The sequence below is a fragment of the Schistocerca piceifrons genome, chromosome 2, assembly GCF_021461385.2.
Source record: "Schistocerca piceifrons isolate TAMUIC-IGC-003096 chromosome 2, iqSchPice1.1, whole genome shotgun sequence".
Classification (NCBI taxonomy): domain Eukaryota; kingdom Metazoa; phylum Arthropoda; class Insecta; order Orthoptera; family Acrididae; genus Schistocerca; species Schistocerca piceifrons.
In genome coordinates, this window is record NC_060139.1 from 805,777,739 (window position 1) to 805,803,822 (window position 26,084).

General features: G+C 37.4%; 1 protein-coding gene across 1 annotated transcript in view; it reads left to right on the forward strand.

The window, feature by feature from the left end:
* The window catches only part of LOC124774925 (inhibitor of Bruton tyrosine kinase), a 134,065-nt gene extending 119,126 nt beyond the window's left edge, over nt 1-14,939 (forward strand). The window contains exons 17-18 of the mRNA XM_047249606.1: nt 7,637-7,805; nt 11,816-14,939. Coding sequence (XP_047105562.1) covers nt 7,637-7,805; nt 11,816-11,956 — 310 coding nt within the window. The 3' untranslated portion in view covers nt 11,957-14,939. The remainder of the gene's footprint in view (nt 1-7,636; nt 7,806-11,815) is intronic.
* The last annotated feature ends 11,145 nt before the right edge of the window (nt 14,940-26,084 follow it).

The following is a 26,084-nucleotide window of genomic DNA, read 5'->3' on the forward strand; positions in this document are numbered from 1 at the left end:
GGAACCACACGACCACTACGGTCGCAGGTTCGAATCCTGCCTCGGGCATGGATGTGTGTGATGTCCTTAGGTTAGTTAGGTTTAAGTAATTCTAAGTTCTAGGGGACTTATGACCACAGCAGTTGAGTCCCATAGTGCTCAGAGCCATTCTTGGTCTCCCTCTACGTTTTTTACCCTCCCCGGTGCCCTCCAATGTTAAATTTGTGATCCCTTGATGCCTCAAAACATGTCCTACCAACTGATCCCTTCTTCTAGTCAAGTTGTGCCACAAACTTCTCTTCTCCTCCATGCTATTAAATACCTCCTCATTAGTTACGTGATCTACCCACCTTATCTTCAGCATTCTTCTGTAGCACCACATTTCGAAAGCTTCTATTCTCTTCTGTCCAAACTAGTTATTGTCCATGTTTCACTTCCATACGTGGCTACACTCCATACCAATACTTTCAGAAACGACTTCCTGACACTTAAATCTATACTCGATGTTAACAAATTTCTCTTCTTCAGAAACGCTTTCCTTGCCATTGCCAGTCTACATTTTATATCCTCTCTACTTCGACCATCATCAGTTATTTTACTCCCTAAATAGCAAAACTCCTTTACTACTTTAAGTGTCTCATTTCCTAATCTAATTCCCTCAGCATCACCCGACTTAATTTGACTACATTCCATTATCCTCGTTTTACTTTTGTTGATGTTCATCTTATATTCTCCCTTCAAGACACCATCCATTCCGTTCAACTGCTCTTCCAAGTCCTTTGCTGTCTCTGACAGAATTACAATGTCATCGGCGAACCTCAAAGTTTTTATTTCTTCTCCATGAATTTTAATACCTACTCCGAATTTTTCTTTTGTTTCCTTTACTGCTTGCTCAATATACAGATTGAATAACATCGGGGAGAGGCTACAACCCTGTCTTACTCCCTTCCCAACCACTGCTTCCCTTTCATGTCCCTCGACTCTTATAACTGCCATCTGGTTTCTGTACAAATTGTAAATAGCCTTTCGTTCCCTGTATTTTACCCCTGCCACCTTCAGAATTTGAAAGAGAGTATTCCAGTTAACATTGTCAAAAGCTTTCTCTAAGTCTACAAATGCTAGAAACGTAGGTTTGCCTTTTCTTAATCTTTCTTCTAAGATACGTCGTAAGGTCAGTATTGCCTCACGTGTTCCAACATTTCTACGGAATCCAAACTGATCTTCCCCGAGGTCGGCTTCTACCAGTTTTTCCATTCGTCTGTAAAGAATTTGTGTTAGTATTTTGCAGCTGTGACTTATTAAACTGATAGTTCGCTCCATATCATAAGTGTTAAGAAATAAAGTATTTTTGATCTATCTTAATTTTTGTAAATGGTACAGCCCTTTGAAAAATATAAATTTTGTAAATCACTCTTGACACAGTAGAGAACAAAAAAAAAATATAACTAATAAACCAAAACTACTGGAGACCTGGCAGATGTTTTATGTTAAAGCTCCCTCTTATTGTGTTGAAATAGATTCGACACCTGCACACTTACGGGCTTCCATTAACTTATAAATTTAAGACCAAAATACAAAATTTAACTTAATTTTTCCACTTAAAAAATTTTTTTTCTAAATTTTAAAGTCACAGAATGCTATCTTTTCTGTCATATTACCAGATACTACTCGCCTAATTATGCTGAAGAGCAAAGAAACTGATACCCGTCCCTAATATCGCGCAGGGCCCCCGCAAGCATGCGTAAGTACCCCAACCCGATGTGGCATGGACTTGACTAATGTCAGTAGTGTCGGAGGGAACTGACACCATGAATCCTGCAGGGTTCTCCATAAATCTGTAAGAGTATGAGGGGGTGGAGATCTCTTCAGAACAGCACTTGCAAGGCATCCTATATATTATCAATAATGTTCATGTCTGGGGAGTTTGGTGGCCAGTGGAAGTGTTTAAACTCAGAATTGTGTTCCTGGAGCCACTCTGTAGCATTTCTGGATGTGTGAGGTGTCACATTATCCTGCTGGAATTGCACAAGTCCGTCAGAATGCACAGTGGACATGAATGAATGCAGGTGATCAGACAGGATGCTTCGTACATTTGACATGTCTGTCGTGTCTAGAGGTATGGGGGGTCCCATATCACTCCAACTGCACTCGCCCCACACAATTGCACAGAGCCTCCACCAGCTTGAACAGTCCCCTGCTGACATGCAGGGTCCATGGATTTATGAGGTTGTCTCCACACCCGTACACGTCCATCCGCTAGATATAATTTGAAGCGACTCGTCTGACCAGGCAACATGTTTCCAGTAATCCACAGTCCAATGTCAGTGTTGACAGGCCCAGATGAGGTGTAAAGCTTTGTGTCATACAGTCATCAAGGGTACACATGTGGTCCTTCGGCTCTGAAAGTCCGTATCAATGCTGTTTCATTGACTGGTTCGCATGCTGACACTTCTTGATGGCCCAGCATTGAAATCTACAGCAATTTGCGAAAAATTACACTTCTATCACGTTGAACAATTCTCTTCAGTTGTTGTTGGTCCCATTCTTGTAGGATCTTTTTCCGGCCACAGCTCTGTTGGAGATTTGTTGTTTTATTGGATTCCTGATATTCACAATACACTCGTGTAATGGTTATACTGGATAATCCCCACTTTGTCGCTACCTCAGAGATGCTGTGTCCCATCGCTTGTGTGTCGACTATAACACCACTTTCAAACTCGCTTAAATCTTGAAACACGTAGTAACCAATCCAGCTGTGCCACACACTTGTCGTCTTTTATAGGCATTGTTGACGGGAGCATCGTATTCTGCCTGTTCACATATTTCTGTGTTTGAATATACATGCCTATACCAGTTTCTCTGGCACTTCAATGTAGAAACAGTATCTTCAATGCTCCTGCTGTCTGTATTATGTAAATATTTTACTGAAAATGTAAAAAATTGCGTTTTTACGAATTATTTACTTGATAACTTCCATATGAAGACTTTTCATAATTACACAAAATATTGTTTGGTTAATATGTTAGTAGTCAGTGCAAACACAGTGAGCAATATTTGTCTGACTAAAGTGTTAAAAATCTTTGAACATTCTGCATATTTTGCAGAATGTTCAAAGATTTTCCTAGTGTAAAATGTGTGTGTTGACAACACTGTTTCCAGTGCTCTTCTGTTTATAACATATGAGTGAGAACAAGCACATAAACCATTTTGCATTGAGTTTTGTGTTTAGTTTGAACTTCTTGTTAGATACAATGTCAGTGAGGAAATACAGTAGTGAATGAGTGAGGTGTGTGGGCTATGAAAAAAGACACAAGTAGGTGATGTTTCAGAAAAATGAAAAACGCTTAACAGTTGTTCGAAATCTGTCGGAGGTATTGCAAAAAATCTTGGTTCTCAAGTAATAGTATTAGCATCACATCTATTGTGCGGGAATTGCTACACTCGCTACAAGAAGAAATTTAGTGACAACCCACCTGAACGATCACCAGCACCCAAATCTGAAACTGAAGAAGGCAATGCAGATGTTTGTAGTCATGGGTGTGAAGTTGTTGATGCATTTAATGTTAGAATTTCTGCTGTAGCCCTTACTATATCCCCTTTACCAAAGACTTAGGAAAGGTAAGAAGCACAAGAAGAAAACAGTATGTAAAAAGAAAAATGGAATAAATTTAAAAAAGTTTTATGCAAGCAATATCTTCAGAACTTAGTGAAGTTTATAATGTAGATGCACTTGGTACAGAACCTGAAGATAGTGATAGGTACAGGAAATCTGATGTGTGGTTTCAAACCCTAAGTACTGCTATCACAGCAGCTATCTGTACTGAGAAGGTACAGTTACTGACACTGATACCAGGTAGCTACTCTAAACAGCAGATACAGAAATACATACCCAGTTCCTCATGTTATTTGGTTGCAAAAGCTCGTAAAGAAAAGAATGGGAAAGGTATGTGTGCATCCCCAGATTCTCACTGTGGGCATCTGTTGCAAGATGATATGCTTACTGTTGCTCTGGAATATTACGTACGTGATGGCATAGATCGTAGCAGGCAAAGTCCTAACTGGGCTGATGTTATCTCTGTTAATGAAAATGGTGAAAGAGGTAAAAACGTATATGACAGGATAAGAGAAGCACATCTCCTGATGAAAAAGGAGAACAATAATTTAAAAATTGGTCTCACAGAATTCGCCTCCTTACAACCAAAATGGGTAAAATGCCAGCCAATGAAGGAAGTTTGCACATACTGATACCAGGTAGCTACTCTAAGCAGCAGATACAGAAATACATACCCACTTCCTCATGTTATTTGGTTTCAAAAGCTCGTAAAGAAAAGAATGGGAAATTAATTTGAAATGTGTTTGTTTTACCATAAGCAGTGTCATAGGAAAGTAGTACACAGAGATGGACCTGATGCTTTTGTTTATATGTCAAGAGCTGCAAGGAAAATGTTGGTTGCAGGAGTGTGCAGTGTGTCCCGGTGAAGAAGTGATGACTGTTGAAGCATCCCGAGGATTGAAAGACAGGCCATAGCAGAAGTAAACTCAGCGACTTCCCAGAATACTGACACATTAGTTTTTCTTGTCGACTTTGCTGAGAACTGGTTTGTTGCTGTGCAGAACGAAATTCAAAGTTACCATTGGCACACAGCACAGGTATCAATGATCACATATGTTGCTCACTTCCTTGGAAAATAACACTGTGACACTCATTCATGACAGTGCACAGTCATGCTACGCTGTCAGCATGATAATTGATGACATAGCATCTTGAGGCCGTGCATTCCCTAAACATGCGTATATGACTGATGGTGCAGCATCTCATTTTAAAGACTGCTTTCAGTTTTATGAGCTTGGTCAACACTGTAGTACAGGAATTAAGACAAAAATGGATATTTTCAGCAACAGAACATGGGAAAAGTGCATTTGATGGGATAGGAGGTCTCTGTAAACATGTTGCAAGATGATTTGATCTCAAGCATGAAGCTGTTGATGCTATAAGAGATGGTACTGGATTTGTACACACCATATCAACATTAGTAACGGTCTTTAAATATGTCTGCTTGTGTCTGTATATGTGTGGATGGATATGTGTGTGTGTGTGCGGGTGTATACCCGTCCTTTTTTTCCCCCTAAGGTAAGTCTTTCCGCTCCCGGGATTGGAATGACTCCTTACCCTCTCCCTTAAAACCCACATCCTTTTGTCTTACCCTCTCCTTCCCTCTTTCCTGATGAGGCAACAGTTTGTTGCGAAAGCTTGAATTTTGTGTGTATGTTTGTGTTTGTTTGTGTGTCTGTCGACCTGCCAGCACTTTCATTTGGTAAGTCACATCATCTTTGTTTTTAGATATATTAGTAACAAATGTGAAACTCTTAATTCTAAATGAAAGTACATTAAGGGAATTCCATTTAAAAAAGAGTTATAGTGGTCTACTTTGAAGCCTGTGGTAGGAATTCAATCAAGTCACGACTGACTTGCACCCCAGAGTGGTATATACATTGCAAGAACAATTCTACATGGAATGTGGCCTGTTACTGTGTATGAAATGCAGAGACCACAGTATAAGTTAGAAGACTTTGTAGTTAGCTGCTTCATTTCTTGTGTGTATGGCAGTCATTGGTGGGTGGGACAGATAATAAGTATTGCTCATGAGCTGCAAGGTATAACCATCTCCTTTATGACACCTCATGGTCCTACTTATGCTTTCGAATGGTTGCCATCAAAAGATCAGTGTGCAGTTCCCATTTCCCAAGCACTGTTTTTGTTAGGTCATCTTTTCCATGTGCAACTTAATCTTGGCTATACAAGTTCAATGAGAAGCAGATGGAAAAAAAAAACAAATGAACTCTTCTCAACAGTGCACTGTTGATTGTTACATTGTAGGCAATTTTAATTCTTGGAAAGTCATGAAGTAGTAAAATCATGACACAAGACCAATAATAGTTTGTGAATAATACCACAAAAAGAAAAATGTGTGTAAATATTCCATATCTCATTTTTGCTATAAAATGCTTTTAAACAAAATTATGAATTGTTTTCCCAATCACTTTGTAAAGTAATTATTTTGATTCAAAAATACCAATTTTGCATGACATTTACTTAAAATCAGTGATCAATTTAAATATTTGAGTCCATGATTTTTTTGACTGTGAGAATAGAGCTAGGTATACCTAAAAAATTTCTCACATTTTGTACAGACAAGTATTGCCCACTCTGATTGTACTTTCCCTAAGTAGAGTGACCAAACATACCATAATATTTTTTAGAACATTTAGGATGGGGTTTTTGGAGAAAATAAATTTCTAAATAACCAAAAAATTTCAGATTCTTTCACCTTTCTGTACAAATATTTTGAGAGTTTAAGAATTTTATGCATTAATGTCATAGCTGACAGTTATCAGTCCTTCCACTTTATCATTTCTCAAGACAGTTAACATCCTGTGACTATTCATATTTTCAAAACATAATTTTGAAATTTGCAGAAAATTACAAATTTGCATAGCTCATTTTTCAAAAAGAAAAATATCTCAGAAGTGTTTAAGCATCAGTCATGTCTCATAGTATTGGGAACAAAGTATTTATTGAAAATAAATTCAGATCCATCACTTTGATTTCTTTATTACAGTTTTTCAATTTTCCCTTTCATTTCGACTTTTTCACAAACACTCTTATTTAGTGAGGTCTGCAGTGTTTTAACAAATTATCAGAAAATCAAAATATTGTAGTTTTGGAGTATCATGTGGAACTTCAGCATACATTTTTTTCAGAAAACTTTGAAATAGTGATGTGACACATTCACTCTTGGCCTGTATGATTTGAGATGAAATCAGCCAGTAGACATAACTTCATACCTGTTGTTATGGTGTCTGGTAGAAGTCACACAGCCAGTAGCCACATTTAACCTCCACCTAGAGATATGCTCATGCCACTGTGTCATCTCTGGTAACATGGGGGACGAAGCATGTCAAGTCGTGCAGTAGGTTCAGGATTCACAGGCAGTGGCAATGGCAATGACAAGAGTTGCAACGACTGTTGCCCCAAGTGTCATCATAACTGCTGCAGGCCTGGGCAGCAACCAAATGGCCAGCTGAGCTTCATGCTGTTTGTAGATTGTGACCAATTTCCCCTGCATCCACACACAAGCATAGTCCCTAGTAATTTTTCACTAATAAATAGATCTAATGAAATACATGAAAAAACTAAAAATTGCTGGGGTCGTGTGACGCTAACACCTGAAAAATACACTAACATTAAATTGTTTACACACTTGGAAGCCAAGATTGCTGCATTATGATTGGAATACTATGAATGGGCCATTCATGCAAAGATTGTTGGATGAGGTATGGAATGGTGGGAATCAAGGCAAATCTTTCAAGGTATGTACTCCATTTTCCATTTCATGGTGTGTGGCTGCAGTTTTGATGGTAAATGTAAGTAAGCCGTTGAGTTATGGAATGGTACAATCATAGCTAAAGGTGTAACAGGAGGATTCTCTGATAAAGGCAGTGAGTGTAAGCTCGATTTGTAGTGTCTGTCTCTGCGGCATTGGCTGGAAACAGATTACAGTTCATTTTTGTGTTATTGATTTCTAGTTAACTTTCAGAATCTTACTGTAGTGATTTCTCGCATACAACCAAAGCAATAACATAAATTTTTTTCCAGATCGAAAATCATAGCAAGGCACACTCAAGAAGTAACTCTTAACAATCCTTGGACGAAGCCTCTCTCTGTTTCTCCAGATTCCCCGAAATTTTGTGACATTATAGCAGATGAGAGAAAACAGAGGGAAAACTGGACAAAAATGCGAGCAAAGCCTCTTGAGCTTACACAGGTTAGTAATGTCAGTTTCCATTCATACGTACTTGTAACTTCTACAAATAACGTTTTGAGACCAGTTTACGTATTAAAAACTTTGTTAGGTTACATAACCTTTTTTCCGTACTTAAATTTTGTTACAAAGTAGGGGAGCATAGTTAATGCCACATAAAGCCTGTCACTTACATGTCTGCTGTTCTTCGTCTTTTTCTTCTTCTCCTCCTTCATATTTTCATAACCAAATGCTTTGCCTTTTGAATGAGTTTTCATTAACGTGTTGTAATAAGGGTTCTGACACAGCCCATGTGTAGAGATCTCATAACTGCATTACAATATTTTTATTATGTTAACATTGTTGTCACCTACGTGGTAATACTTGTGAATCAGATGGCTGAACCGCATTATTCACACTTTTTACTAGCCAGCTTATTTTATTGTACAGCAAGTTTTTGTGGTTCTTTATAGAGATTGTTAATTGGCTTGTACTTTTAGCACTGGTTTTGTAATAACCTCTGTCAACTGGCGGTCAGGTTATATAACTGTCATAATAGGCCTTTAACAAAATCCATGTGTACTACACATTAAGCATTTGGTTATGAAAATTTATGTTTTCCTAATAGACAAGAAATTTAAATCCTCCTCACTTTCATATGATTATTTCATGTTGCTAGTTTGTCACTACATTTTAATTGCTTTAGTAAGTAATTGCAGAAAAATGTGTGTAATCTGGTTCTAATTTGTCTACAGTATGACTTATATTTTAGAAATAATTTCTACTGTTACCTTTCCTAAGTTAAGACATTTTTTCTGGATGCATGATGTATGTTACTACTTATCCACACCTTGCATTTTAGATTAATTTTTATGGCTTACTTTGGATATATGGGTATTTTCAAAATTAGCTTTTATGTTATAAGGGGTCCGATTGCTGCTATAAGACATGTAATAGAATTATCTCCTTCATATGAGTATTCAAAACTGTTTGCTTGACAGTTTTCATTTTTGTTGTATCAGCTGTAAATGTATGTATGATGGGTTCTGACCCAGTGCTTGTGCAAAAGTGTATAACAAGTGTGATTTATTTCTTGGGACAAAGCTTTTATACTTTAAAGAGAACACTGTTTCCTTGTACCCAAGTTCTGTTTGTATCATATGAGGAAGTTTTTCTATAAACAATATGTGTGGTAGTGGAGGTTTCTACTAGGCTAGTATATTTCATAAACTTGTGTCTCTAGCCAACATATCATTAATTCTTTGCAATTTGTAACAGTAGTTCTTACTGATGAGTGCGCTAAACGATCTCTGTATCCACACTGTGCTTTTATATCATTCTACTTTTCATAATTACGATGATTTTTTTGTAATTAAGCCTCAGAAACAGTTATAATGTGTTAACATGTCCAAATGGAATGAATGAGATGTGTCATGTCGTTAAATACAATAAAAAATTGTTAGTCTGCACCCAAAAAAATTTTTTTATATGGAATATTGTGTTTTATAACATTTTGACCTCTTAAATCGTGGCATATATTGTACAATGACTACTATTTATGTAGTCGACTTCTTGATTTCAACGTAATATTTTACGTAAATTAAGAACTTTGCACATCTGACTTCCCACGCCAGGTGGCAGTTACTGTGCTGTAGCAAATTTTGTTATATTTGATGTCATGTTATTTGTATATCTTTCTTTTTTACTAGTCCTGTAAACTGACACCTTTTTTACTAGTCCTGTAATCTGACACCTCATAGTTTACCTGTTGATTTTTATTCTTGCAAGTTTTTTTTAAGTTGCTTTGAAAATAACAAGCCAGTGTATGTTGGCAAGATGTGTATTTCCCCATTCCTTTTAGCTATGGGCTTATAATGTACAATTTTAAATTTGAAATATTAAATTGATGATTTGCAAGTGCCAAATAAAATAATGTTAAGTCTCCACATGACACGTCACATAGAGGGCGTTCCAAGCCCGTCACACTGAGGTCTGCCGTATAGGTGAATGTAAACAGCAGCTTCAGTTATTGTGATTGTTCCATAGTGTCTGTTACTGCTAATAACTAGATGCCAGTGCCTGCGAGCTTTAATTTGTACGCTAAAGGTATGTTCTTACTAACATATGGTTTATACTCATGTGTATTTGTGGTCTTTGTGTTTTTTTATTCACTGATCACTATGTGAAATGTTACCGTCCAGCACTGAAGATGATCATTATGTGATCGAAAATTGATTTTGCTGTTAATAAATCATCAAAATTACAGCTAATGCTGATCTTCCTTCTAATTTTGTTAAACACATGGTCGTTGTGCACACAACACTCTATGGAGCTGCCAGTCAGTGTCCCTAATATAGCTTTCGGCTAGTAAGGCCTTCATCAAAATTAGACAACATACACGCCGAGTTCAGTTGCCTGAGACTGCAGTCTCTCTCTCTCTCTCTCTCTCTCTCTCTCTCTCTCTCTCTCTCTCTCTCTCACTGTGTGTGTGTGTGTGTGTGTGTGTGTGTGTGTGTGTGATCTAATTTTGACAAAGGCCATACTGGACGAAAGCTGCATTTGTGATAATCTTTTTGTTGTGTTTATCTGCGACTCAGAGTCTCCGCAATATGGTGAGCCGCAACTTTCCTTTTCACTATATTGTTACTCTCCATCCTGGATTTGAAAGAGAATATATTATTCTTGACTAATGTCTCTGTTATGTGTATTAAATTTATGGGAAAACACTCTGAACTTATGTAACAACACTACACATACCTGGCATTCTCTTTCCATTATATAATGCCTGATTTGATCTCATATGTCTGTGTAAGCATTACAGTCTTGCTTCCTTTTTCTGTTCCGCTGCCTGTCTACATTCATCATTGTACCTCTCTTTGTTTCTAAGTCTCCTTGTGACTGTTGTCAAAACAGCGTTTGTAATAATGTTCCGTTCTTCGTCTGTATGGTCACCACCTTTTTTGTTTGTAACTTCTGTGTCAATGTGTTCTGATAGTCTTTCATTTGTTTGGTATACTATTTCTTTTTGATGGTGCTATTCCCATTTGCAGCCATAGCAAGTTTCTGCCCAATTTTGTCTTCTTCTAGGTAATGGTCTGAATCCAAATCAGCTCCTCGGTAAATCCACTCATTTTTCATATCGAATGCACTCCTCTTCAGTTCAGTATTTGGTCTGTTTGGTTTGCTTCGTTTGTTCCTGGTATTTTCCATGCCACCTTGTTGCATATTTTTCTGTGGGAAGTAGGTGCTTACTGCTTTAACTTGTCCACAGCAGCAATGTGGGCAACCTTCATGCTGTTATTACTAGTTTCTTCGGGCAGACTTTCCTTACCAGGCACACCCTGAAAACTTCCCTGTACAGTGTGGTATTATAGTTGCCAAGGACTATTTTGTAGTCGTAGCTAAATATTTTATCACAAACCTTGTGTAGATGATCTTAGGAGCCATCTACCACATCTTCATCTGATTCTTCCCCCATTGGTGGAAGTACACACAAAAGATCACATTGTGAAATTTCCATTTGATACACAGAATTTCTTCTTGTGTGTCTCATCCCTGCACTTCCACCTGAGTTCCTGTGTGTACGCATGTTCAAAGTTTGACTGCTTTATCAGTATTTTTGTTTCTTGATGCATTTCGTCTTCATAAGCACAGTGCAGTATCCCTTGTTAAATTATTTGTGAGGACAGGTTTTTTACGAGGCAGTGGCGCAATATTTTATGCAGCTCCTCTGGTGGGGTCAGTCTGGCTTGGGTGCCCTCGCCAGTAGCAGTGCTACTGTTGGCATAGCTTTCAGATTTCTCTGAGCTCACAAGGCTCCCTGCCCAGAACAGAATTTGCCTGCTCAAGATGGTGTCTCCTTGGCAGGCATGTTTTCTGTTAAACATAATTAATTTTAAAATACAATTTTCTTTGCTTTTAATTCTTTATTTTATTTCTGTTGCTTTTGATATTTGCAGGCAGTTGCTCTGTAATAGTACTCTAATAGTACTGTGACATCCTGAAATATTAACACAAGACTTATATTTTTACAGCTCGAAGATAGAGCAATTGAAGATTTGCTTGCATTCTACAATGCTACAGAATCAACAGATGAACACATTTCAGTTCGTCGAGTAATCACAGATGTGGTAGCTGCTCCTGTATGGATTACATCACAGTCTCATGGACAGTGAATTACATTATCAGAGTACAATAATTCGTCTTATGACAAAAATTAGTTGCAGTTACAAGTGCAGTTATGTTAATGTCGTTAAAATGTATTTAAAAGTTTACGTTTGTATAACTGTGTAGCTGGAAGGTCTCTGTCTTGTAGCCCTAATTTTTCTCTTTGTGAGTGAAAAATCTATCTGAAGGTAGTGAAGTTGTTCTTGTAAAGAGTATGTCACATATATTTCATAATTTAGCCTTTGTAATGTAATGTCTGTATTAGTCTCTCTTGAGTCTGTATAGTTCATTGTTATCTGTAATTCTGCATTTAGTTACTGGTTATCTTGCCTTGTAAAATGCTGTTCAGATTCTTAGAAATGTACAAGTCTCAGTCAAAAGGTAATGCTGCCACTTTTTTTATTTTATTTTATTTATCAAGAATTTCAATGTAACTACATAAGTTGAAAATCACATAATTGATGTGTAACTTATGAGTTCATTTCCCCAGTTTTAGTCTATCTTTTAACAAAAACATGTATTCCATTGTTATAAAGTGCATGGTCTTGCTTCTGATATCTTGATGCATGAATGTTTCCACAGCCCTCATCCCACTATGAGCTGCTTTTAGCAGCAAACAAATGGTAGTCACCAAATGAAAATTCTGCAGGGGGGAGGGGCAGTTGTTTATCTTGTCTCTCTATTCTGGCTGTTTAACGTTCTTGGTTGGTACCCAAGTTACGAAACTTTTGAGTTTTATCAGTTGAATAATTGTCACCACACTTCATTTACTGATGGAGGTAATGCAACACAAATCATCTGCAGTTACTCAATTGCAGTTGTCATCACAGATTATATCATTGACTTGCTGAATGTTTTGCAGTCACTGGTCTGCTACTCTTCCTCACCCAACGGTGTTTGCCCTTCAGGTTTGTTGCGGCGACGAACTCATCTAATGGTACTAATGTCCACTCTTGCATCAACATCACAACTTTTCAGTCCTTCGTGAATGCGAATTAGCATTTCATCTTCTGAATTCAAGAATTCTATCACAGAATGACGTCTGATATGAACACCAGTGTCTGCCATATTGCCAGCAACTGCAGTTCTGGCATCTGTTGAGAAAGGAAGGTAGTACTGCAGTGGACTAGAGCCACAGCTTTGTGGAATAGTGACAGATTCAAATTTTTCATTTGATTAGCTCTATTTAGGGAGGAAAAAAGTAGTTGCCATTAATTTTTGACTGAACCTTGTTCACAAGAGAATAAGCATTATTATGATGTAAAAAAGTATATTGAAATTTGAGTTTTGATGCATTATTTACATGGAGAAAGTCACATGTAATTTCAGTGCCTTATGTAGAAGATACTCACCAAGTCAAAAAAAAAAAAAAAAATTCTTCCAGTGCCCTTAATTTAAAACAGTAAAATAACTATCATGTGTGATAACCAATTGCATTTCAGACATATGTCTAAACAAATGATGATCTGAACTAGATTGCTGTCTTGTGTTTTAGAGTTGGTATTGTGCAATAACAAGGGAAAAAATGAGTGTATTACATATTTACGTAATAATACTCAAAGATACTTGTTTTGAGTTCTGAACACTGTTTACGGTGGTTCTAATGGCAGCAACTATTTGAGGCATGTCAGTTTCATTCAAGAATGTAGTGCCATTTTATAATGATATTTACATCTGATTTAATTGCTAAGATAGCAGTGCTTGATAATATTTACAAAACATTCTTCTTAATTGACTTTAATGAACTGCTGCTGTCACTACCACCATTATTGGCAAAAGTGGTAACAAATACAGAGTAGAAGTTCCTTTCTGAAGAGGCATTATATGTATGGCATTATATGTATATGGTATTTTTTTTTTAACTGGATTGAGATTTTCATGGCTTAGCAGTTATTTCTTTGGGCAAAAAGCTGTTACTCTTCATGCTTTTTAATGAAATTTCTATGAAACTGTTTCTATTGTATTTTAGAATTCACTCAAGATGTTCTTGTATAGACACTAATTATTACAAATGCAGTATTTATTAATGAAGTTGCTACTTGTTATTGTGGTTGTGGTATGTAAAAGCATTGACTACATATCGTACATACTGATCTGAAGCACTATGCTTATCTGCATATTACCAAAATATTTTTTGGTAAAACTTTACTTTTCATGAAAACTATTTGCAACTCTGTATTGATGTAGTGAACTAATTGCTAAAAGGCAAAGAAAAATGTTGAAGGAAATTACCAGAATAAATAATACAGTCAGTTATTTAATTCTGTTATTAAAGTCATTTTATGGATCAATTTCAGAAGAATATGAAATTGGCATTTCAGTACTTAATAATCAATATTCTGTATGATGTAGCACATGTAACATTTCAAATCAATTGTTGTATTTACACAAGGAAGCTAATGTTTCAAGAATTCATAAAATGTTTTGAATATTAAGAGTGTGGTGATAGAATGTAGAGATTGTGTGCTCATTGAAATAGTTTGGATAGGAAAGTGTGTTTGTGTTTCATAATATGGTGCTGTAAAAGCAATCTAAAAGTAGTGATGTGTCTACCAGAAAGCATTGTAGATTTTATGCTGATCTCATACTATAGGAAAAGCTGTAGTTTTTTGTTTAGAATGGAAACTTGCCTTTATTTTCACCAAGCATAGTGGTGCCTTAATTATTGGGTGAAGTTCACAGGAAATCTGGGACCACTCTGTTTAACAGTATTGAGTACTGTTATTCAACACAATGCTGAAACGCCACCCACATGAAGCCCTGAAAAATTGTGGGGCTGCTTTTAAAGTAACACGTATTCTTTCAAGCAGTGCGAATAATTCTGCTGTCAGTATGGAAAAAAAATTCCTTCTGTCTCTCTTGTTCAGATAATATTTATGCAATGGCATGAATTTACTCATGTAAGTTTATCAGTTGTTTTGCATGACACAATGTAGAATATTGTAGGTATTCACTAGAGTAAGATCAGACAAATAAATTTTGTGATTAGCAGTTGAGTGTCTTTGTTTTATTCAGTCAGGTCTGATTTACTGTGACCTCACAATTATATGTATACACTTCGCACAATTTCATTACTGTAAACATGTAAATATTCAGTAAATGATGGTCAGTTTTAAAATGTTACCTGTTTTAATTGTTTAGCTGTCCTTTTTGCTTTTCAAGTGCTGCTGAAACATTTAATTTTTTTAAAGAGACCATGACTTTCTCCTTTTATTATTCTTGCAAACTCCCTCCCATTTCCGAGAGATTGGAATTACCTCATTCTTTCCAAAATGTTTCATAAGAGGCATAATGGTGACATACTTTTATGATTGACATGATTTAATAAAAAATTAAACGTGAGCTTGCAATCTCATCATATTAAGATGGCAGTATTTCATAATGTAAGGATTATTTCCTGGATTCTCAGAGGGATTTGTCTTCAGCACATTTTAGATAGTTCAGTGTATTGTAATCTCCATAATCGTAAATATACCATATCTTAACTGTCACGTTCTTTTTAAATTCACCACTTTTGTTCAGCGAAACTAAGTTAATCTTTATTGGGCACAGTTCAGGCCACATAATGAAATACGTAAGAATATGTATTAAATCAAATATTGTTGATTGCTAAATAATATCCTCTTCTGACAACTGTTATCCACCCTCAAGTTTTCCAACCTTTCCTCAAAGAAAAGTGAATATATTCTTAGTTTCCAGATATCTCACACCTCTGAGGTGCAGCTTTTTCTTTTAATTGGTAATTTTGTTAAAACTGCTTGTTGCCACCATCAGTGTCATTTGTCTTGATGGGTTCTCCGAATGTAATTTGACTTACCTCCAGCTGAGAATTAAGTGTCACAGAAAAGGGAGTCCCCCTCGCACCCATTTTGAACAGACCAAACAGTTGGTGCATTAGTTAACTGTCGGAGCAGACGTGCAGCATGCTTGATACACACATGTAAAGGATAATTGTTTATATGTTACCAAGGTAAATGTATGAGCAGAATCATAGTTTAATTTTAGTTCAATTAAACGATACTAAAACACTTTCATTGTATCAGTCTGTTGGTACATTCAAGTGTTACCGAACGATAATGACCCACTTGGAGCATTAATCAGTGCAGTTGCATTGGATCCCCACCAAACACTTACTCAATTAAGATTTATATTGTGGGCAGCTGCCTCATTAACTGGTTTTCTGCCAGCTCACAATCTGGGACATTTTCTTGCATGGATTTCATATTTTTCTCACTTGGCTTCCTGTTTATTTTGTATTTTACTGCTCAGTTGGGCATATAAGACCACACCGTATAACTGTGTTAGCTCAAGCAGTAATCAAGGAATAGAAGTGGGCCTGAAATTGTAAAACAACAATGGTACAGCACTAAACAATGTTATTTGTGGTTGGCGCACTTTGTCTGTAGCCACACCCACTCGAGGATTTAAGTACAGACCTTGGATTCGAGAGGAGAAAGGTTCAAAACCCTGAACAGTCATCCAGATTTAGGTTGGTCTCAGTTTCCTAAAGCGCTTAAAGCTAAAGCAGCAATAGTTTGTTTTAAAAGCCCACAGCCAAATTTCTCAACCTTCTTTGTCCAGTCAGTTTTTGTTCTTTGTATCTGAGGGTTGCTCATTGGAGGGAGAGGAAATTATTACCTTCTTTTCTGTACAGAAACATCAAATTATTACCTTCTTTTCTGTACAGAAACATCAAATTATTACCTTCTTTTCTGTACAGAAACATCAAATTAAAATTTCTTTTTATCATACACTAGATAACTAATATCAGTGCTGCATCCGGTGTACTGATCCCTCTATGATTTCAATTTATATAGAAATTATAGAGGAATCAATATACTGGATGCACTGTATTAAGTATACTTCATAATTCTGAACAGTAGACTAAAAGTAATATCTGAAAGCTTTTAATCAAGGAACAAATGAGTTTTTTAAATGTAAAATCAACAGTGATCAATGTTTTCACAATATTACAAATAATCAGAAAGTGTGTTTAACAGAGAAACCTGCCTGTCATTTGTTTACAAGCATTGACCAGAAAGTAATGCACCACATTCTTTTTTTTTTGTTCAGCAATTATTTATTACATGTTGTTGTCTTTGTTTTTTGGGCCTCTTTCCACTGGCCGGTGTGGCCGAGCGGTTGTAGGCGATTCAGTCTGGAACTGTGTGACCGCTGCGGCCGGAGATTCCAATCCTGCCTCGGGCATGGATGTGTGTGATGTCTTTAGGTTAATTAGGTTTAAGTAGTTTTAAGTTCTAGGGGACTGATCACCTCAGATGTTAAGTCCCATAGTGCTCAGAGCCATTTGAACCATTTGTCCTCTTTCCGCAGTTGCAGATATACAAGTTGTATAGGTTAATAATCGTATTTTGCAACTGTAATGGAAGTCTTATTAGGGCCGAACATGTTTCACTTCATTGTAAACCATCTTTAGTGGTCACCGTAACAATATGATTTTTTCTTTTAAAATTTTGCTTGCTTGGATCACGAACAGTTCACATGCCTGGTTTATTCCTATAAGTAGTTTTAATTCTTATTGTTGTATTGTTTTCTTTTAAAAAAAACTTTATTCTTGTTCTTCCACATGTATGCATGGTATTTTAGCACACAGCACATTCACTATGCTAAATATATTCATGTTTCTCTGTTGAGAAGAACCACTGTCCTATCGCCATTTCTTATGTTTTATTTTGCTGTTAAGAGACGTCTTTTGTTTGTTTTGGTAGTGGTGGGAGTGTCAGCTATTGTTCTATTGTTGTATGGGTGTTTATATTTTCCAACTTTGTGTGTGTGTGTGTGTGTGTGTGTGTGTGTGTGTGTGTGTGTGTGTGTGTGTGTGTAAATTATTGCTGCAGTATGCTACACTGGTGGATGATCTAAACTAGGGGTATTGCCTAGTTTGTGATATTATATTGTAGTGTCTACAGGGTTGTTCTTTTTCTAAAATATGCTTTATCAGCTCAAAGAGCATCTGATTGTGTGTTTAGTCATCTATTGCATGTGTCTTCTCTATTCTTGAACACAATAAAACATACACACAAGAAAGAATAATATTTCTTCTACACTCCCTATTTGGGCAAGGAATCTCCTTCACATTCAATGGCCCTCCTCCAGCAAGACACAATGGTATGTATGCCCTGTCAATACCACTCCTTGTTCTGGTCACGATTCCATTTCTTCACCAACCAAATCGCCTCTTCATCATCAAAATGTCTTTCATGAATAAGAGATGTCAGCTGCAACAGGCAGAAGACATGCTTTTTTGGTGCTGCACATTTTAGGAATTTTGGTCGAGATGAACTCGTGCTGCAGTGTTGTTCTTCATTATGTCCCTGTAAAAGTGTGCACAGAATCAGCTAAGCAAAAAATCCATTCAATAAACACACTTATTTGTATATAAAAGTTGACTTAGGAATTTTCCCATGTGTGAGACAACGTGTACATGATTGTGTAGAAGTTTAAAGCTCTAGATTCTTATATTCTACTGTTTGCATCGCTTCTGCATAATCTTTGATAATATCCATTCTCATTCGTATTGTGATACATCATTGTTGTGAAATTTTGAACATTCGGTGAGTGCACGCTTGAGAAATAGGTTAGTATGAGAATTTTTGGATGCTTACAAAACTACATTTTTGTAAGTTACCAGTATGAGTGTTTTGGATATGTAAGTTATTTCATAGCAAATCAGTATTTGTGGTCAGGGCTGGCCTTAGGTGGTGGTTGTGGTCAGGGCTGGCCTTAGGTGGCACGGGGTCATGTGCAAAACTTCTGCATGCTGTTCTCCTGCATCCCCGGCTCCCCGGCCCTCCTCCAACACAGGTTATACACGCTCATCATGTTCAAAAGAATTCTATGTTTCGTCATTGACATACTACATGTACCAATATATCAAAAGACTGCTACTACCCATTTCAGGCCCTGCACGCACAATTGTGTGTTTGTGGTATTTCATACTTTATTTCTTTGCAATTAATGCTAGGAAGTTCAGGCCAGCACTGCACAAATGTGGCTGGTGGGTTTTGATGTTTGTGACTCCTTTTACTTCCAAGGTTGATCAGTGGATGGCACTGGAAGTCAGCAAACTAGTAGTACCAGTTGTAATGGCAGCCAGGAAGTGCCTGTTAGGCTGACTGTGATAACATAAATTTGGTCTTCTCCCCTCCCTCCATGAACAATGAACCATGCTGTCAGTGATGAGGCTTGCATGCCTCAGTGATATACATAGCCATACCGTAGGTGCAACTGCAATGGAGGGGTATCTGTCGAGGGGTCAGGTAAACATGTGGTTCCCAAAGAGGGGCAGCAGCCTTTCCAGTGGTTGCCGGGGCAACAGTCTGGATGATTGACTGATTTGGCCTCGTAACATCAACTAAGAAGGCCTTGCTATGCTGGTGCTGCGAACAGCTGAAAGGAATGGGTAAAAACCACCGTAATTTTCCCCAAGGGCATACAGCTCTGCTGTATGGTTAAATGATGATGGCATCCTCTTGGGCAAAATATTTTGGGTAAAATGGTCTCAGATTTGGATTTCTGGGCAGTGGCTACTGAGGAGGACATCATTATCAAGAGAAACAAAATTGACATTCTAAGGATCAGTGTGTGGAATGTCAGATCCCTTAATTGGGTAGGTAGGTTAGACGATTTAAAAAGGAAAATGGATAGGTTAAATTTGGGTATAGCGTGAATTAGTGATGTTCGGAGGCAGGAGGAACGGGACTTCTGTTCAGGTGAATACAGGGTTATAAATACAAAATCAAATGGGGATAATGTAAGAGTAAGTTTAAAAATGAATAAATAAAATAGGAACACGGATAAGCTACTACAAAAAGCATAGTGAATGCATTATTGTAGCCAAGATAGACACAAAGCCCATGCCCAACACAGTAGTAAAAGTTTATATGCCAACTAGCTGTGCAGATGAGGAGATTGAGGAAATGTATGATGAGATAAAAGAAATTATTTAGATAGTTAGGGGCGCTGAAAATTTAATTGTCATGGGGACTGGAATTTGGTAGTAGGAAAAGGTAGAAAAGGAAAAGTAGTGGACTGGGGGAAAGGAATGAAAGAGGAAAAGGAAACCACCTGGTGGAATTTTGCACAGAGCATTTTATCATAGTTAGCACTTGTTTAACAATCTTGGAAGAAGGATGTATATGTGGAGACAACAGAAGGTTTCAGATTGATTATATAATGATAAGACAAGAGATTTTGGAACCAGGTTGTAAATTTTAAGGCTGGCCGCTGTGGCCGAGCGGTTCTAGGTGCTTCAGTCCAGAACCACGCTGCTGCTATGGTCGCAAGTTCGAATCCTGCTTTGAGTATGGATGTGTGTGATGACCTTAGATTAGTTAGGTTTAGGTAGTTCTAAGTCTAGGGGCTGATGACCACCGATGTTAAATCCCATAGTACTTAGAGCCATTTGAACCTTTTTTTTTTTTTTTTTTTTTTTTTTTTTTTTAAAGATATTTCCAGGGCAGATGTGGACTCTGACCACAATTTATTGATTATGAACTTCAGATTAAAACAAACACCAAAACAGCAGGAATTTAAGGAGATGGGACCTGGATAAACTGAATAAACGAGAGGGTGTAGAGTCTCTCAGAGGGAGCATTATGGAATGATTGACAAGAACAGGGGAAAGGAATACAGTAGAAGAATGGATAGTTGTGAGCCATGAAATAGTGAAGGCAGCATAGGATCAAGTAGGTAAAAAAATGAGGACTAATAGAAATCCATGGGTAACAGAAGGGATATGGAAGTTAATTCATGAAAGAAGAAAATATAAAAATGCAGTAAATGAAGCAAGCGAAAGGCAATACATATGTCTAAAAAATCATAGCCAGGAAATACAAAGTGGCTAAGTAGCAGTGGCTAGAGGACAAATTTAAGGACGTAGAAACATATGTCACCAGGGGTAAGATAGATGGTGCCTACAGGAAAATTAGTGTCCTTTGGAGAAAAGAGAACCAACTGTATTAGTATCAAGAGCTGAGATAGAGAACACCCTAAGCAAAGAAGAAAAACCAGAAAGGGGGAAGGAAGGGAAGGTGTATTTGAGGACAATATAATGGAAACAGAAGGTGACATAGATGAAGATGATAAGGGGGGAGATATGATACTGCGTGAAGAATTTACAAAGCACTGAAAGATTTAAGTCAAAACAAGGCCCCGGAGTAGACAACATTTAGTTAGAGCTACTGATCACCTTGGGAGAACTAGCCATGACAAAACTGTTCCCTTAGGTGAGCTAGGTGTATGAGACAGGTGAAATACCCTCAGGCTTCAAGAGGATATAATAATTACAATTACAAAGAAAGCAGGTGTGATAATTACCAAACTATCGGTTTAGTAAATTGCAGTTGCATAGTATTAACACAAATCCTTTGCAGAAGAATGGAAAAAGTGGTAGAAGCCGACACCAGGCAAAGTCAGTTCAGATTCCAGAGAAATGTAGGAATGCATGAAACAGTACTGACTCTACGACTTCTCATATGAAACAAGTTAAGAAAACTCAAACCTGCTAATGGCATTTGTAGGCTTAGAGAAAGCTTTTGACGATGTTGACTGGAATACCCTATTTCAAATTCTAAAGGTGGCAGGGATAAAATACAGGGAGCGAAAGGCTATTTACAATTTGTACGGAAACCAGATGGCAGTTATAAGAGTCGAGGGACACGAAAGGGAAGCAGTGATTTGGAAGGGAGTGAGACAGGGTTGTAGCCTATTCCCGGTGTTATTCAATCTGTATTCGGAGTAAGTATTAAAATCCATGCAGAAAAAATAAAAGCTTTGAGGTTTGCCGATGACGTTGTAATTCTGTCAGATACAGCAAAGGACTTGGAAGAACAGTTGAACGGAATGGATAGTGTCTTGAAAGGAGGATATAAGATGAACATCAACAAAAGCAAAACGAGGATAATGGAATGTAGTTGAATTAAGTCAGGCGATGCTGAGGGAATTAGATTAAGAAATGAGACACTTAAAGTAGTAAAAGGGTTTTGCTATTTGGGGAGCAAAATAACTCATGATGGTCGAAGTAGAGAGGATATAAAATGTAGACTGGCAATGGCAAGGAAAGCGTTTCTGAAGAAGAGAAATTTGTTAACATCGAGTGTAGATTTAAGTGTCAGGAAGTCATTTCTGAAAGTATTTGTATGGAATTTAATCATGGATGGAAGTGAAATATGGATGATAAACAGTTTAGACAAGAAGAGAGCCGAAGCTTTTGAAGTGTGATGTTACAGGAGAATGCTGAAGATTAGATGGGTTAACAAATGAGGTTGTACTGGATAGAATTGGGGAGAAGCGAAATTTGTGGTTCAGCCCAACAAGAAGGGATCGGTTGGTAGGACACATTCTGAGGCATCAAGGGATCACCAGTTCAGTACTGGAGGGAAGTGGAGGGGCGTAAATATCGTAGAGGAAGACCAAGAGATGAATGCAGTAAGCAGATTCAGAAGGATGTAGGTTGCAGTATTTACTCAGAGCTGAAGAGGCTTGCACAGGATAGAATAGCATGGAGAGCTACATCAAACCAGTCTTTCGACTGAGGACCATAACAACACAAGTTTGGTTTAAGTAATTTACATGGCATAAATGTACTTTAAACAGATCGTTTTATGTGAATATGTCATAAATTGTTAGTTTATTTGAAAATTTATGGAGATGCAAACCGAAATATTAGTGTAAGCATAATTGTGTATGTTGGCATAATGTCAGATTAAGACAATAGCATCTTGACAAAGTGTTGATGTCCTCATTTGTTTCAGTGCATGTATCTATCATGTCTGACAGCTAGTTGATTTTATATGATCTTGTGATGTTTTTTTGCCATTAATTTGGTAATATCACTTTGTCTAATATTTATTATTAATTGAAAAAGAAAATTAAAATTGTTGATGCAATTAAAGCATCTCTGAGAGATTCTGTGATCGCTGCTTTTCAAAATTCGTCAGATACAGGCGATTGAAGCAGTGATGATAATACTTCTGATTCTACTTTGCTCACAACTGCAAGTACAGTGAATATGACATGAAGCAGCATTAAAATGAAAAGCTGGAGAAAATAAACAACATTACAAGCAACAGATAGAGGAACAAAACATGCTTGTTCTGGTAATAGCTGCAGCAGCAAATGGCGAAAAATGGGGAAAGAAGCCTTTTCTCAGGTGTCACCACCTTCTGAGGATCAGACAGAACAGTACACCTTACCGCATACATATATTAAAGCATTGATTTTATATGTGCACAATATTTTTCAGGAATAGTTTTATTTCATTTGTTACAGGTTGTTGTCAGAGTTACAAGTACAGCACCTTACTTCCTAAGCTATTGTTCCAATAAACTCCAGCCTGTAGACATTCACTACATGACTGAAACAGGGTAAGTGGCAACAAGTTTACAGGAAATCAGAAATTGTTCAATTCGCACACCAACTGTAAGCAAGTGCATCCAATCAATGGAAGAAATTGATGTGTCTGATCAGCAGATGGAGGCATATCATACACACGTGAAAAATATTAACTGGATCCTGGAGACAAATTTATATATGAAGGAAGTGGCACATGTGAATTCAGTACAGTAAAGACAGTAAAGCAAATGAAGCTCTAACAAAAGACATACACAATCTGCTTGCATCCCAGATGGTCGTGAGGGAATACCTCGTCAAAGCACAAATTGGATGTCTATACAGGGATTGATGATTATGCTGAAACAGTAGATGAATATTTAATGACAACCAAAACCAAAAGATATATGTACGATAATGTTCACTATGCACAGGTAAGGGGTTGGACAAATTTGATCAATGGCTTATTGATGACGATTTAAAATCTGCAAGACATTGCAACAACATGTTGCAAACAGTTAACAAGAGCAAAATGTGATAATTTTTTATGTGCACCTGTGATTATCAAAAGATACCAACAGTTTTCACTTGTTACATAAAAAAAATGAGAATGAAGACATGACAGATTGCGTAAATCATAAAAAAAGTTGTGGTAAAGGCCAAATATGCACAAATATGTAGTTTCCAAATTTCTAGAAATTTGTGAAAATAAATTTATTTTTATTTTGCTAATGAATTTATGACCGGCTTTTATGTTGAAAAAGTTCCTAAAATGCAACCTTGGGTCTGAAAGGGCTACAGCAGACCTACTGTTGTGATGGGAAACTAATCAATTGTAGAAGGATTCTTAATAGGTATGGCAATTACTAAAATGATAATAATAAAAAGTAACTTAGCTATGGGAACCCTTCCAATTTAATGGAATTCAAACTTAAGTTGCTGCTCAAAGAAATTTTTCGAAAGCGCCTCTTTGCGAGTTCAAAAACTATTTGTGTTGTAGCTTTTTCTTAATCTTTTGAGCATGTGAATCATATTTTTGACTCTCCCTTTCACAAGACTTTTCCCTGTTGGCACTTTGAACTTCACAGTACAGGCAACAATGCTGTATCTTCACACAGAGTGCATACACAACACCCGAAACCGCGTGAACTGGAGTGAACTACAACGATAAGTAGAAAGGGCACGGAGAGGTGCTGAGACCATGAATCACATTCCTCTTAATTTATGCATGAGCAAAAGTTGTGTGTTCACAATAGGTATTACTATAGCGCATTAGTATCATAGCCCCCGATTCCCTCAACTCTGATGCAGGCACAATTTTCTGAGACGTACTCCAGTGGTCATAGTCATGTCACAATGGGTATATAATTGAATTACATTACATAAAATGTAGTTTCAGACACACCTTATTTTATTTTCTTTGTTTAACTGTAGTAATAAAATTGTGGGTGACAGTTTTCAAATACCTTCTAATGTCTTGTGCGGGGCCCGTAGAAGTGCAGGGCCCTCTGTGATTGTACTGTTTGCACATGCCTAAGCCTGGTCCTGTTTGTGATTTACAATTCAGCCAAAGAATACATCACCCACAAATTTCGTTGTACATCAACATAAACGTGCGTTTTTGAGAATTTTCAGGAGCTATCATTGTTCTTCACCTAATCTAGCAAATTGTAGCAATCTGACATTTGGGATTTAGTTACAGTGGGAGACTTTCTAATTAACATATTGTGTTACATGCAGTTTTCCCTTAAAGAGTAGCAGCCCTATATATTATCTGCATTTATCATAAATTAACTCTGTTTGCAAGTTTGCTAACAACTATAATTAACATCAAAACATTTTAGGAAACTAGTAATTTTTACCACAGGTTTTTGTGTCGCCTTAACAGAAATCTTGTTTTGTGCATTCGCTTCAGATCTTATAGGGAATTAGCAACTTTTTGGCTCAATAGATTAAGATATAATCAGTGGGCTCAATTTAAAGTTATCTGTCCACTGCCTTGTGATACAATGAAATACAATGAACAAACCAAATTGCAGTCCCACTGTGAATGCTATTTTCAAATACAGAATGAGTTGTTTGACATTTTTAAGCAGCTGGAAATCACCCTGACTACTGTCAAACGACTGGCAGCTGCTGTGACTCAGTATGTTGGAAGAGCTCCCAGGCGTTGTGTACCAGTGATATCCTGTACCAGAGGTACCTCATGTACTGTCTTCTCCCGTGGATCCTGTCTCCTCCGCAGAAAGTACAGGATCTGTCATTACGTGTCCACCTGACTGTGAGTGGCATGTCAAGGATAGGTCTAGGCATCCTGTATAGGGTGGACAGGGACCAGGGAGGACTCAGGACATTGTACTGATCCCCCTAACCAGCAACTGTGCTGTATGTCACTGAAACTGAAACTGACCAAGTGGGACTCACTTCACCTGTTTTAGAGAAACCTGCTTCCTCCAGTGTCAGGAGGCAAACGCTAAGGGTAGGGATCTATTAATCATTGGTAGTTCAAATGTATGGTGAAAGATTATACCCCTTAAGGAAATGGCTGCAAGGGACAGGAAAGGATACCCGATGTATTCAGTGTGTATGCCTGGGGGGTAAATTCAACATGTCGAAGAGGCTAGTCTGGCAGCCATTGAGGGAACATGGTGCTACCAGCTACAGATTGTGGTGCATGTTGGAACAAATGATGCCTATCATGTAGGCTCAGAGGTCATTCTCCGCTTTGTTGGCAGAACACTTGGAAGACGCAACAAACCCACTAAAGAGACAGCTTACATTACA